This window comes from Poecilia reticulata, linkage group LG15, assembly GCF_000633615.1.
Source record: "Poecilia reticulata strain Guanapo linkage group LG15, Guppy_female_1.0+MT, whole genome shotgun sequence".
Taxonomy (NCBI): domain Eukaryota; kingdom Metazoa; phylum Chordata; class Actinopteri; order Cyprinodontiformes; family Poeciliidae; genus Poecilia; species Poecilia reticulata.
This window is the reverse complement of record NC_024345.1, coordinates 17,721,002-17,735,406: the sequence shown is the minus strand read 5'-3', so window position 1 is coordinate 17,735,406 and position 14,405 is coordinate 17,721,002. Positions and strand designations below refer to the sequence as shown.

The following is a 14,405-nucleotide window of genomic DNA, read 5'->3' as shown; positions in this document are numbered from 1 at the left end:
AATTTTAACGGCACAAACCTGCACAAACGGAGCACTAACGAACTAGCACACTTTGGTTTGTTTTGGAGCGAAATGGGGGGATGGTGAACTCTAGATGATCTATAAAATAACGTTTAATATCTCAGAAACCAAAACTGCACAAACGAAAATTTTAACGGCACAAACCTGCACAAACGGAGCACTAACCATTCAGACTATTTGCTGGATTTTTTGACGTGGGTGGGGTGTCAGCTTCACGCAGCTTTTGGGGACCACTGCTCTAGAGCATGATTATTCAGTAATTTTTAGCTTGGTAAAAAAAATAATTATGAACAAAATTATAAAGAAATAAAGAGCCCTACGACTGGTTATGAAATTAATAAATGAAAGGTACATATAAAACCTTTTTTAAATAATCTGACGCGCCTTAAAGAGCGCGCTGCGCGTTCTCGGCATCGTCTGGGCAAGCGCGCCTCCATCCGCAACAATCCGCTGTATCTTCCTCCGTGGGCCACATCAGCAAGGATAACAGCGATAAGGTAAGCATTAATCTATATGTTGCTATATGCAAAATTCCCCTGAGTGAGGCTGCATTACTTTTAAAAGCGAATCGTTCAGGCGGCAGAGGATTATCTAGGCTAATTTACGAGACGGGCTGAGCATCATATGCAAATGAATAGTAACAATGTAACAATGCAAATAAATGCTTCTATTCGCTTGGTTGCATTTCATTATAAACAAACGTTTATTTTTCAACATTACTTGCACACTTTCTGATTATAATTACACATTTATGTACTAAAACGCAGTCAAGCCTTTTTAAATTAGGGCCTATTATCAGAGACGCTGTCAGTGTTTTATCCATTATTGCCCACTGCTTTTATGCACCAGCAATTTTGGTGTTCGAACAAAAATAACGATTTTATTTCGTTTCACATGATTCTCTTACGAGCATGTTGTGCAACATGGACACCTGTCTTTGCTGAGAATCTGTTCAGCAGCACTGAGCACATCACAACACCTCAGATCCCATCATCACTGATCCACCCTGAGCTCAGTGCAGCGCAAATATCACGATGGGCTGGAGGTGATGCTCACGCTCAACGAGGCGTGTTTTTCATCTGTGCCACACAACATTAAAAAAAAAATGTTCGGTTATATCACTCCTGTGGCCTTTATTTCTTCTTCTTGCATAGATGTCAGGAATGAAGCAGCTGGTTGCAACATGCTGGACCTGCCTGCTGCTCTCCGCTTTCCTGTGCGAGCCTGCGCTCTGCAAAGGAGGTCGCGGAGGCTCTCGGGGCTCCTCTCGCGGATCCCCCGCGCGCAGCTCCACAGCGGGGACCTACCGGGGAGGCGGAGCCTACGGCGGCACGCGCTCTCGGTTCAGGGTCGCTGGCCGGTCGTCCCCGGTGAGGGTGGCGAGCGCTGCGGCGGCCGGAGCCGCGGTGGCCTTATCAGCGGACAAATGGTACGCGTCCGCCTACCGCCGCAGCAACACGGACAGCTCGGAGGAGGAGCTGGATTACTACAACAGGACCAATTACTTTGATGCACTAATGTCGAGCTCAACTCAGAACGGATCCTTTCTCTCTAATGTTGTCAGTGCTATTATTGCAACATTTTCCGCAAAGTATGGACTCGCGTTGGACTTTATACAGTAGATACACGTCCATCATTTTAGGATAAATTTCTGATCTTAAGCCCAGATTAGAAGGACTCGGTCACAAATACATTATTGTGCTGTATTTATTTACAGTCATTTTATACTAGTGGAAACAACATTACCAGCATAGTATTCCCTCTCACTGTTTACCTTTATAAACATATGAACCATGCAAAATGTTATTTCTGAAAAACACAGAGCCAAATTCAACTGTTTTCATACAGTTGTAACTATACTGCCAATATTTTTACAAATGTAAATTTTTATTGCAAACCTCTCTGCACCTCAACAGATTTATGGGTCATATAAACAGACTTTGATCCAATAATTGTTGCCACATGAACAGCAGTTGGAACCAATGTAATTCTGTCTGAAATTAAAGCTGTAAACTTTTCTCGTGCTCAGATCAAACTTTTGGACTTTTAATATTTATTGCTTTTCTGCACAAACATAATTTCCCTACAAAGTTTTGGTTCATGTTCTTATTATCTTATGTCCCAGATAAGCATTTTCCCCAATTTCCTTTTTCTGTGTTCTTTAATAGCATCTTGAATTTTGAGATTTGTCACAAACACCAAGCAGAAGTCTTGCTCTTTATATTTACTCCTTTATCTTGTTTTCTTCTTGTGTTCATCCTCCCAAAGGGTCTCTCTCAGGAGCAACAGACTGTTCCATAGCTATAAGTGCACTCAATTATACTCTGCAACTGTTGTGTACATATTAAATAAACGGTTTGTAATCACTGTCTCTCTGCTAATAAATAAGCAAACTGTTTTAACCATATTAACCTCCTGCCTTCTGTCTTACAAAGTGAACTTTCCAGGATATTTAAGTTAAATACTTTTATTTACAAATAGTATTTAGAGGTTGATCTCTGCAAAACATCAGAGGAGACATAAGCAGTCCTCTTTTGTTGACATTTAAGAGGTGAATAAATCTAAAAATGTCTCTGGTCAGTCCAGGAGTACTTGTCCCAGCTCTCCTTTCCTGAATGCTCTGATGAAATTGTAAGCTGCTGCTGTGTAGTTTGGGATGGTGACAGTGATGTTTCCTAAAGCAGACAAAAAAAATATTATATGAAGTCATAAAATAGCATTTTTTTAAATGGAAAAATGTGTGGAAAGTAGCACATCACTCTGGAAAATCATTTTATTTAGTGGGAAATTAATGTTCCCTTGTAAAATACTGTTTATTTTTTAATTTAAATGTAGAAACAATACTGGGACTTTAATTGGTACCATTTGTTTTGGTCAGATGAGTCTAAAGCTAAGCTTTGTTAGAACTAAACACTCATTCTTTAGTATAAAACGAGGAACAACTACATGAAAACGTACAAGAAGGCAACTGTTAAGCACAGTGGAGAATCTGTGATGCTGTGGGCCTGTTTCACTTCCTTAATGCTGTGGAATGGCATAATGAACTACTGCAAAGGGAAATCTAGCAGATGGCAAAAAAACCAAACAAACAAAAAAAGGGGGTCATTACTAAGTCTATCAGCATATTAATGATCCAAAACAAGACCGAAATAGTTCACCCGACACAAAATCAATATTTTTCCATGTTCAGTCCCCAAACATGTAGCCGGTAGAAAACCTGCGGCGTAAAGCTACAGAGACTCAAATGTTAGCTTTGTACTCTATTGATGCTGATCAGTAGATTTTATTATCTTAAAGCTTTAAAGTTAGAAAGCTGTTGGCCCTGGCTTCATCTTTACTGTGCAGACAACAACATTATTTCAATATTAGACTCAGCATGAAAGCAAACAACTTCCACAACTGAATATATATTAAATAACAACTGGATGTGCCGCGTGAAAGTGTAAGGACTTGCTCTTCCTCACCTACTCCAGTGATGGCTTTGACTCGCTGAGTCTTTCCGAGTTTCACAGCGATACGTTTGAGGACGTGCTGGATGTCGTCACTTGGCTCTTGGAGGTCATATTTCTCTACATATCTGCACACAAAAAACCCAAACAGTGAGGAATACGGCAGGCATGACATAAAGACAACACTCGAGAAATTCAAATTCATACCCAAACTTCCTGAGTCGGTTCAAAGAAAAGAGCAGGTAGTCTGCAATAACATCTTCACCCACCAAATGGTCCAGGATAGTTCCTGAGGTAGAAGATAAAACATTTGTTTGGAATACCGACTCTCTAGTTGAACCTAAATCATGTGAACTGTGTTCAGCTCACCACATAAAGCCAACTTCATGCCCGTCTCCACGCTCTCGATCTTAGGGGGTAACACGCCGGGTGTGTCCAGCAGGTACATCAACGGTCTCTCAGAAACCTGAGAACCAGGACTTGTTTAAACATTGCACGGCTATCAGTGCACAAAGACAATAAAGTCACAGAATGAGACACGTTTTCCACTCACACCTGTATTTTAGTCAGGACGGCTTTAGTTATCCCTGGCTCCCCACCCACTCGCGATGCACGGCCTGAAATTTACATAAAAATCCCAAACATTCACTGCCAAGAAGCCAAAAATATAATTTAATCTTATAAGATGTTAATTATTTTTCTTACCTTTTTTAACATTTGTTCTTCTCAGTGCATTAATAAGTGATGACTTCCCCACATTGGGCACTCCGATCACCATGAGACAGTAATTTCTATTCTGAAAACATTGCATGAAGAGAGTGAAAGATGACTTGAATGGTTAGTAACTGAAAAAAAAACAGGCAAAATTATATACACTATTGTCAAATTATGTTGATATAATGTAAAATTTATGAACTCATGCTGCTACTGCTTAGATTTGCATTTATTTATGCATTCTGTGAGAGAATTGCTGTCACAATATACATGAACTTGGCACTAGAGAAAAACAGAGTCAGAGTTTATTGTGCCTTGCATATGTATTCATACCTCTCAAACTTTCCCACATTTTGCCTGAAATAAAAACTTATTTTGTACATGAGAAATCATCACAAAGTAGTGTATAAATGTGAAGTGGAAGGAAAATATGTTTTTTTTTTTCCAAAACTTTGTACAAGAAAAAAAAAAAGATCTAAACTTGTGAGTTTGGATTTAGCCTCCCCAACCATAAACACTCTTCTTTGTAAAACAGCTCAAGCTCACTGAGGTTGGTGAGAGAGTGCTCACCAACATCAATTTTTAAGTTGTGCCATAGATTCTCAATTGAATTCGGTCTATTGATTGGGCCACTCTAACAAATAAATGCGATACAAAGCCACGTTCCATACACGGCTTGTGTCAGATTGCAAACGAGACTTTTACAGTTTTCCTTCAACGACAGCCTTCTTCTTGCCTCTCTTCCACACAGACCAGATTTGTGGAATGCAGGACTAATTAGTTGCAGCGGATTTTACTTTGAGGGTATCGGGAGTATAGGGGGCTTTCAGATCTTCATTTTTGAAAACCATGTTCCTTCTCCTTCTGCTTCACAATTTTGCATTGCTTAGTGAAGTTATATCTCATTTAAAAAAATGTGACAAAAATAGACTGCAGTTAGTGGCTGCTACGAAGCAGAGAAAATCTTCCATCAGATGTAAATACTTTTGCACAGCATTGTATTTGGTAAAGAGTGATAACGGCTGAAATATCTGTACTGAACTGTGGAAATAAAGTGTTGTGCATCAAATTGGAACTCAAATGAAAACATGTATTAATGGAGTATGCCAACCTCCTCTCTGTTAAAACGGTCACCGGTCTTAATTAATTCCATCACCAGTGGCACCAACTACAGAAAAATAAAAAGGGAAAGAATTACACTAATTATATTCAACTTCAGCAAGCTACTTGTTTACACTCAAGTTCATCTTTACCTTTTTGACGTTGTCATCTCTTTGCTTTAAACAGTCCGTAAAGAGCACATTCCTCACTCCATCATTTTCTAGTTTCTTCAAGATTTTCTGCAGTTTGAATGTGAATACAATATAAAGATCTTGTTAGAGATCTTGTTAATTATTTAAAAATATATACTTTTCTATATGTAAGTCAGTCCTTTCACCTGCTTGTTGGATAGATCAGCGAGGTCCATCTTGTTCAGAACAAGGAGATGTGGCCTTACGTTCAGTGAGTCCTGAAATATGGGGTTTCTTCCAGACAAGGGGATTTGGTCATTATTAAGAAAAATAGGTACATGTTCAAGTAAACCTATGACCAAACCAATGACAGACCGTAAAAACAAACAAAAAACAACAACAAAAAACATTTACACATAGTAGAAATCCAGAGGTATATCACAAGTTGTCAGCTTTGACTCAGGAATTAACAAATATTCCTCAATGTCTTAATGATAAACGTGTGCGTGAAATGCAATCACTATAACCCAAAGCTCTATGAATCCCTCCATGAACACCGAATGTTCAACCCAAGGTTAGGTTCTGAAACAATACCCCAAACTTTTGAGTATTTTATAGAGTTCTGTTCAATCAATCATACAAAAACTGGAGGATGTCTGATATCACTAATGGCTCAAAGACATAATGTGGGCTTATTTAAATCAAAGTAAAAGCCTAATTCAGAATGAGATGTTTTAAAAGGATATTCTGGCATCATGGATTTCTAGGATGCAGTCCACATTCTTGAGGTTGGCTTTCATCTGCTTCAACCCTGCAACCATCACACCGTTTTACAACAAATAACTGCTCTAGCAAAAAATAAATAAATATTTACTTAACAAAGGACATTTAAACAACTACCATGCTATTTGTATCAGCCTGGAGATAACTGTAGATGAGTGTGTCACCTTTCGCCATGTGTCCTGGGAACCAGTGAGCCACCTCCCGGCCTCCAAAGTCAAACACTGTCCTGAATCTGTCGACATTTCTGAGAGTCTGGCACAGTTTCATCACCACAGATAGTCTAAGCTAACTTATGTAGGTTAGACTAGCCACTTGTTATACATAAATTTCTCTATTAAGAAAAACACTTTCAATGTCCAATGTGCTACACTGTTTACATACCGACTCGAATATTTTCCATGCAACTACGTTCCGCAGCGCTTCGAGGAAGCAATACCGCCCTCTACAGGCTGACAACCACGGAACTTCTTGAGTGAAAAAAAAGGCAGAATAGGATACATTTATGATATAAACATTATTTGTTTTCCTACATTTAACAAACGTGAGGAAATTTCTCTACTTATGCCTTTTCAAAACAAGTAAACAAAAAACAAACAAAAAAAAATTACACAATTATGTCAAATGAGATCTTTCCCAGGGGATCCCAAAAAAGGCAGAATAGAGTTTAAAGAATAAAAAAAAAAATGAATATGGACAAGTCAGATGTGTTAGAAATTCATATTTTCTTTGGAAGGGTAAGATTATTGATATGCTAAATAAATCACACTGATTTTAATAATAATGACAATACACATGACAGAAATAATCAAACTGTTTTTACAGTATGGATTTGGTAACTTCAGCTTTTAAGCCATACAATACTTCACATAAAATAATTACAAATGTAAAATTTATTCACAGTTAATCAATTCATAAATAGCAATTTGATTGATACAGTGTCAAGAAAATTATTTAGAAATTAATATGCATTTTTAAAAAAAGTAGTTCATAATTAATATGGCACATGTACTCTTATTAAAAATTTACAAAAAGGTCCATATGGCTATAAGTGTGCCAGAACATTTCAGTTAATTGGAATATGTGTTCCCATGAGGCTAATTTCTCAGATTAAAACTTAAAAAAAAAAAACGTTTAAGCAGATAGTCACACTTTCATAAAACCCACATTTGTGCATTGAAGATGTTTTTATTGGTCCGATTAATTATTATAATCTCAAATGTTGTCCTTTCATTAAGTGGAAAATCATCAGAACTACTTGAAAACATTAGTTGGTAGACAATTAAGCAATATATTGTGTTTCACTTAGTGAACTGAGTTACTGAAAAACATTAACTTTTCAATATATTAAAATTTACTGAGATGCACCTGTATGTAAGTGGCATCTTTAAAGCTTTGGATTGATTCATCTTCTACCATACAAGCCATTAGCTCATTCAAGCTTTTCCAAATTTTAAGTAACCAATTTTAAATAAATTAGAGTCTAAATTATCTACAAAACACCATGTTTTGTAATTTACATATAACAGTTTTTCATAGAAGTAAGCCTTACATTGCATACATTTGCAAAATCTTTTTATTTCAGCAATGTCAAAGCTTTTAAAGCTTTGATATTCGGCGCCTGGAGGAAATAGTGGAGCAGTAGTGGGAGATGAGCCTGTCAGCTTCTCTCCAGCCAGTGAGAAGCGCTCCGTGGACGGTGGAAAAGTAGTAGAGATGAGTGGCTTCTCCAGCAAACAACACCTGCAGGGGCTGGAAAGAATTTTAAAAGTTAGAAAAAAGACTCAAAAATATAATCAGACAGTCTAGTTAAAACACTGTAAAGATTCTATCTGTGAGAACATAATATAAAAACACTTGATCGACCTTAGGTGGACAAGAGCACAGGCATGTAATTGACATCTTAGACTGTATTATCACTTTATTGACATGATAATAATAAATTAAGGTCATGTTTGCCTCATCAGTGTGCTGGACTGTTGTTGAGATGTTTTAATTCTGTCCTCTGTGAAACACTGTGTCATTTGATAGAAATTGGATTTATGCAAATCTCTCCTAAAGACCTGCCTCTGATCAATTAACGTCTGGACGTTGAACAGGCCAAACAATACTTTGTTTTTATTTCAACTACTTCTTCTTTTTCTCTCAGGTCCTTTTTTTTTGTGCCAATTTTTAAATAGAAATGATCATGATTAATTTATTTGGCATATTTCTACATTGGTGAGGCTTTTCTTGGTGAACCTGCAGAAAAAAAAGACGACTGGACGGATGGAAGGATGAATGGATGATATGCAACTGTCTTCAATCTACATGCACATACTCGGGCTTTCGATGCATTGGATGGCAGAGGCTCCATCATGTTCTCCAGATCCTGCTGTGAGCAGCCCGTTGCCAAGTAGCTGTAAGATCCGTTTGTCCAGGGGTCCTGGAACCACTGGGAGCGCAGGATCCTCCGTGGAGTGATGGAAGGATTCCCTGAAGACAAACATTAGATCCAAACATACTGAAGGGTCCTGATAACTGAAACTGTAAATAGTGACATAACACTGAGCGGTTCTGCTAAGACGGCATCCACGTGACGCCATACAGGAAATGTTTGGAAGACTTTTTTCATTACACAACAGAAAGAATAAAGAAAGACTCACTAATAGGAGCTAAAATATAATAATAAAAAAAACAACTCAGTTTCAAATGAGGTCCCTCTTAGCATTCTTTATTCTTCAAAACTCACCTGTGAATCTGCGGACAAGTTGTGTGACAACATGTGTGACCTCCTCCTCAGGCAGCGTCTCCATGTACTCAGACTCATGTCCTGCGATCCACCCACAGATAAGATGACCATACCTGAAGGACATAGCAAGAAAACACATGCATTACCAAACATGAAATTCAGCATAAGCTGGACAGTGTCAGAGATGCTTGTATCTGAAGACCTTTCAGCGGGTTTGAGCACAGTGAAGCCAAATAGCTTCTTTATCCAGGAACTCTTCAAATCTGAGACCTGATCCACCAACGTGTCCTGATTCAAAGCAGAAGAGAAAACAAACATGGAACGTTAAGTCATGAGCTAAAGTTTTAATTGACATGTAATCCCTCTGAAGAATAAAATGTCTGCAGGACAACTGTTGCAGATTTTTTTTTTGTCTCACCTCATCCTCCCACACCAGCTGAATGACATCACAGTCAGCATCCCACCACGGCTCGTCGAACTCCACAAATATTTTGTTGTTGGTTCCAAAGCCGAGCCTCTGGATGGAGTGCAGCTTGTGAAGAGGGAGAGGAGGGCGGAACAGACGTGTATGGTGTTTCTTCAAGTATCCTGACAAAACAGACGTTTAAGGCATTTTTTTAGCGTATTCAGTGGTTTATTTCCAGTTAGGACTGGTAAACTGATCTGTGTGGGACTGCAGAGAATACAATAATAAATGTTTTTAGGACAAATATGCTTGAGAGAAATTACCTAAAGGCACCGTTACGATGACATGATCTGCGTTCATCCTTTCCCCGTCCTCACACTCCACTATTACTGAGCTTTGTTTGTCGGTGTTGCTCCAGAAGACACTCTGCACAGGTCGATTGTACCTTACTATGTCATCAGGGAGCTCTGACATCAAGTTTGCAATCAGACCTTCATAGCCACTATACAAAAAAAGGAAGACAAATAAAAAAAAATAAAAGCAGAATGTATAAATTCAGTCCTGAATCAACATGTTTCTGATTAATAAGCAATAAAATTACATAAATTATTAAACTGACTTTTGCTGAAAGCCCAGCAGTGCTGGCCAACGTTGTAGGTCTGACTGGTAAAGAAGGAGCATAAATAGATGGGGCCGGAGCAATACCTTTAATTCTACCCTAATTATACCCTGTGAAGCTAAAAAGTTAAAAATAGCATGGAATAAAGAACAGGAAACATCTTTCCAAGGAGCCAGAAGCTCAGTATTGGAGAACTGTAGCAAAAAAGTGGTAGTTTAAGGTTGGCAAGTCTTTAGTATGACCACCAGACACAGGGAGGAATGCAAAGGATAAGCCTTTCTGTTTTACCATTACATATATAAACATGTGGAGTTCATTAAACGCTATTCTAATTTTAAGTGGAGTTATGCACTTCAGTCAGAAAAGACCAAGAACGAGCTTTTCAAAAGACCAAGAACGAGCTTTTCAGCAAACACTTGGCTGGGTTTGGGTCAAAACAAATGTTGAGAAGCACATCATTTCTGCTATTAGTTAAAGGACTTGAGATGCTGTGGGCTTTTTTTTTTAAATAAAAACCCTGGGAACTTCGTACAAATTTTCCTCTGTGAGACTATGCCACTTCCAGAAGTAATAATTTTTTTTATTATTATTATTTCTAAGAGAAAGGAAAACAAATGTGGACAGCACTGTATGTGAGATTGTTCCACCACAACTACACAAAGTCAAAGTACATACCCTGGGAATGTACAGTCCAATCCAGGAAAGGTCTTGTATTGGCCGAAGGCCCCCAGACCAACCTCATCTAAGCTGTGTGACCCATTAACACAGCATTCTCTTTTCAGCATGCCGCTGATCACACACAGCTGAAGGGATCTGTTGGCTGAGTCAATGTCTTTCCACTTCTCCACACATCGTTGTCTCACCTCCACACAGCAACAAAACAAAACAAACAAAAAAAAAACACAAAAAAATCATCTCAGATAATGCAGTCCATCACGGTGGTTGGAAACCGATCTCGGAAAACCGAATTTCATAGATGAACAGCTAACATTAGTTTTTGGTTGATGATGTAAGAAACAAACCTCTGAGCGTATGAAGTCTCCCACACTGGCATAGGGTTCTCCCTGTTGATTCTGAAACTCTGAACTTTCATTCAGCAGCATGGTAAACATCTCCAGAGCCGGGTAGATGTCCTTCTCGCTCAGCTTCCGACCTGCACACATGACAGAAAGCAAAGAAATATACAATTCTCCAGTTGATTACATGCATAGCCACAGTATATAATCACAGATCTGCTTTTTCATACAGTGATAAAAACACATACTTTTTTGATTTAGAGATAGGTTTGTTTCATTTTTCAAACTAACATAACAGATCTAATAAGTGAGCTGTGTGAGACTCAGAGTGTCGACTACCTGAACTGCTGAAGATGTTGGTAACCCAGGGTGTTTCTCCTCCCAGGTCGTAGGCCTGGTTTTCTGGGGTCAGAGCCTCTGGGTCCAAGAGCCCATAATGACGAGCCAGACAAAATACTGGGTTTTCCTCAGAGGGTCCATGGATCCAGTTGGCCCCAATCTCAATGACTTTATCACCTACACAGGACACATTTCAACAATCATTACAAAACGGGAATATTTTCTTCCCTGTAACTTTACTTCAACAAAAAGAGTTATACCAGTTAAATTTGTCCTGAATATATTAGACTGATCAGATAAATCATACTGTTGCTTGCTTTGACCATATTTTTTTTTGTTTTTCCATAACAGAAAATATTATTTTTCTACTCATAATTTCATAAATAACACCTAAACTACACTCTCCTCTCTGCGACAGTAAGCTTTAGCACACATTTTAGTAATTATGTTTTAATTAGTTGTATGCTCGTTTTCATTTCTGAAATGTTTGCACAGCTGCTATGTAAATTCTTCTGGGCAGACCACTGTATTTCAAGTTCTAAGTGTTAGATTAAAACGCTTGACCTCCTTCCACAAAGCAGTAACAAGGGTTATAGATAAGATTTCTGTCTTTTTCAGTGCCAAGCACAGCACAGTGATGTAAATGCAAAGGTTATGGCTTATCAAAACTAGGAACGATCTTCATGTTTTACAGATAAACAGTACGGGACACGAGGAAACAGAAAAAACAGGAAGCAGGTGGATCTGAATCACTTTTATGTTGGCTAACTTGCCCTCTTTCAGATCTGACTCAGGCATTCAAATGCACAGAACGTCTTCACTAGAGCTGGAATAATAGCCAACTAAGTGAGAAATGAATTAATCAATCATTTCTCACTTAGAAATGATTGATTGATTTCTCACTTAGAAATGATTGATTTCTAAGTGAGAAATCAATCATTGATTTCTCACTTTCCACTTCTCCACACATCGTTGTCTCACCTCCACACAGCAACAAAACAGAACAAAAAAATAATAATCTCAGATAATGCAGTCCGTCCGAACCCACGCCTGTTATTTAAGGTGTGGCAGGCACGCCTTAAATAAGAGGTGTGCCTGCCACGCCTATTATTTAAACAATGCAGGTGGGTTCGGTGTTAAACATGGGATGAATATGTTTCACTATAGCCAAACCAGGCTCAGGGCTATGCCTGTAACTATTCAAGCCAGGCTTAAGAAATTTAGGTAAATACTTGTCCACAAATTTCTTCAAGAGACCATGAGGTCAATCACAGATTTACTGATGCTGTGGATGAAATGTGTGTGCCATATCTCACACCAAACAAGCAACATTTCTGATGGATGATTATGGGGAATTGAAGCACTTTTATACTCAAGAAAGCAAACACTCCAGATACAATAGGAAACAACCGCGGGTCATCCATCCATCCATCCATCCATCCATCCATCCATCCATCCATCCATCCATCCATCCATTTTCCTACACTCTTATCCCATTGGGTTCGGGAGGGGTGCTGATGCCTTTCTCCAGCTGTCAACAGGCGAGAGGCGGGGTACACCCTGGACGGGTCGCCAGTTAGCCTAAACTATACAATTCTAATAACTTAGAAGATCTCTCCTAAATCGTCTTTATTTGGTTTTATCACCTACACAGGACACATGCTAGCTATGGTTAATTTCTTGTTTGACTTCAGATGCTTTTATTTTGAAGGGAGAACTTCAAAATAAAACTGTTGCGCAAAGGCAGCTTAACAGCAATGTATCTCGTTATACGCAACAAGATACATTTCATATGCCCCTATCAACAGCTGATAGAGGGACAATGTCTGTTTATGATGTAAATAGGTATACTGTGTGACATAAACTGTGCATTTGTTTATCTTTATGCCAAAACTAAAGTTATTTTAAGTTCTAAGCGTATTTTGAGTTAACGTTGTGTTGCAGTACCAGTGAAGTGCAGGCCTTCATTTGTGGGCGTATTCTACAACTTCTATGGCTTGACTTGATTACATCTCCTTTGCTTTATCAGCCATTTATGTAATTGTCTATTAAAGACTTTCCTGTCAAACCTAGTTCAACAAAAGGCCCCAGAAACACAGCTGAACAGCAGCAATGCTCTCATGGATAATAATTGCATAGGCTACCATGTTAAAATAATACAGGGACTTGACTGAACGCCAAGATGAATCAGTAAGACTTAAATGAAGGGTAATAAAGGCCAACACAGGCATATAAAATTTTTTTAATAAATAATAAAAAAGAATCACTGACATAACACATTGGTTTCTGATCAACGTGTCCGCTGACTAAACAGATAAGGCGCCAGGGTTAACTAAGCCTGGCTGTTAGCCTGCTCTGGAGCAGGCTAGTTGCGCAGGATAAATTGCCATGGTAACTTGTGTGCTACTGGTTTTGTAAAACCGAATCGATCCCCGATGTATTGCACCTTGCGTGTACTTTGTTCATTAAACAAAAAACAAAAAAAAAAAAAAAAACAACTGTTGCAAAAGTATGTCGCGACATCTCAATTTTGAACCTGAGTGGATCATTAAAAAATCTAAGCATATTTGTACCAATGACTCCAACCTGTGGTTTTAAATTTAACATCTGCATGGCAGGCTACTTCCAGCCGCCAGAGTTTGACAAAGACTCCTAACCTGCCTCTATTGTTAAGACATTTAAATTTCCCTACTGAAAGATGTTCATCTGATTTAAAAGGAATCGTCAGAATCAAATAGTGTAATAATTAGGATGTGGTTGATCAGTTAGAAAGTTGTTTCTGCGCCCACCAGACTCACCAAATCTGCCAGTTTTAACTCGTCCTCCACTTCTTTCAGTTGCTTCAAGTATGTGGACATTAGTGAACCCAGAAGTAACCAGCCTGTGAGCCGCAGCGATCCCCGCTATCCCGCTGCCTACGATAACAATGTTTATGTTCTTGTTTCCAGCCATAGCTGCAGCACACTTGCTCTGGACAATGTTCTCCTGCTATTTCCTCATGGCAGGACTGGCGACGGAAATATCTTCTGGTCCAGAATTTCAAAATAAAAGCTTTTTAAAATTCTTCCGTAAGTAAATAAATTATACTCATAATATAT

The 14,405-nt window shown here is 38.6% G+C and overlaps 3 protein-coding genes across 5 annotated transcripts; 1 reads left to right on the top strand and 2 right to left on the bottom strand.

Annotated features, from left to right (window-relative positions):
• Positions 1–216: 216 nt before the first annotated feature.
• sprn (shadow of prion protein) lies at positions 217–2,428 on the top strand. 2 transcript variants are annotated; one of them, XM_008429742.2, is made up of 2 exons: positions 217–518; positions 1,176–2,428. In XM_008429742.2, exon 2 carries the CDS (start codon positions 1,176–1,178, stop codon positions 1,641–1,643), a length of 468 nt encoding a protein of 155 aa, XP_008427964.1. In that variant the 5' UTR covers positions 217–518; the 3' UTR covers positions 1,644–2,428. The 2 variants fall into 2 exon arrangements, with proteins under 2 accessions (XP_008427964.1, XP_008427965.1); XM_008429743.2 differs by lacking the exon at positions 217–518 and adding an exon at positions 527–1,066.
• A 44-nt stretch (positions 2,429–2,472) lies between these two features.
• mtg1 (mitochondrial ribosome-associated GTPase 1) lies at positions 2,473–6,770 on the bottom strand. 2 transcript variants are annotated; one of them, XM_008429740.2, is made up of 11 exons: positions 6,364–6,770; positions 6,163–6,227; positions 5,623–5,727; positions 5,438–5,524; positions 5,296–5,352; positions 4,176–4,266; positions 4,026–4,087; positions 3,840–3,936; positions 3,678–3,759; positions 3,486–3,598; positions 2,473–2,696 (listed from the first exon to the last, which is right to left on the bottom strand). In XM_008429740.2, the coding sequence occupies exons 1-11, from the start codon at positions 6,464–6,466 to the stop codon at positions 2,599–2,601; spliced, it is 960 nt and encodes a 319-aa protein (XP_008427962.1). In that variant the 5' UTR covers positions 6,467–6,770; the 3' UTR covers positions 2,473–2,598. The 2 variants fall into 2 exon arrangements, with proteins under 2 accessions (XP_008427962.1, XP_008427963.1); XM_008429741.2 differs by having other exon boundaries at positions 6,317–6,404.
• Positions 6,771–7,754: 984 nt separating this feature from the next.
• LOC103476963 (peroxisomal N(1)-acetyl-spermine/spermidine oxidase-like) lies at positions 7,755–14,339 on the bottom strand. Its single transcript, XM_008429739.2, has 10 exons — positions 14,106–14,339; positions 11,308–11,484; positions 10,975–11,105; positions 10,628–10,815; positions 9,657–9,835; positions 9,346–9,515; positions 9,130–9,215; positions 8,928–9,040; positions 8,517–8,671; positions 7,755–7,948 (listed from the first exon to the last, which is right to left on the bottom strand). The coding sequence occupies exons 1-10, from the start codon at positions 14,257–14,259 to the stop codon at positions 7,796–7,798; spliced, it is 1,506 nt and encodes a 501-aa protein (XP_008427961.1). The 5' UTR covers positions 14,260–14,339; the 3' UTR covers positions 7,755–7,795.
• Between the last annotated feature and the right edge of the window lie 66 nt (positions 14,340–14,405).

Coding starts and splice junctions, on each gene's coding strand:
- sprn (XM_008429742.2), top strand. CDS start 1,176: ATGTCAGGAATGAAGCAGCTGGTTGCAACATGCTGGACCTGCCTGCTG.
- LOC103476963 (XM_008429739.2), bottom strand. CDS start 14,259: ATGGCTGGAAACAAGAACATAAACATTGTTATCGTAGGCAGCGGGATA. Junction 11,485..14,105: donor AGTTAAAACTGGCAGATTTG/GTGAGTCTGGTG, acceptor TGTCCTGTGTAG/GTGATAAAGTCATTGAGATT. Junction 9,216..9,345: donor AGCTGGTGTGGGAGGATGAG/GTGAGACAAAAA, acceptor GCTTTGAATCAG/GACACGTTGGTGGATCAGGT.
- mtg1 (XM_008429740.2), bottom strand. CDS start 6,466: ATGAAACTGTGCCAGACTCTCAGAAATGTCGACAGATTCAGGACAGTG. Junction 5,353..5,437: donor GAGATGACAACGTCAAAAAG/GTAAAGATGAAC, acceptor ATTTTTCTGTAG/TTGGTGCCACTGGTGATGGA. Junction 3,599..3,677: donor AACCGACTCAGGAAGTTTGG/GTATGAATTTGA, acceptor TTTTGTGTGCAG/ATATGTAGAGAAATATGACC.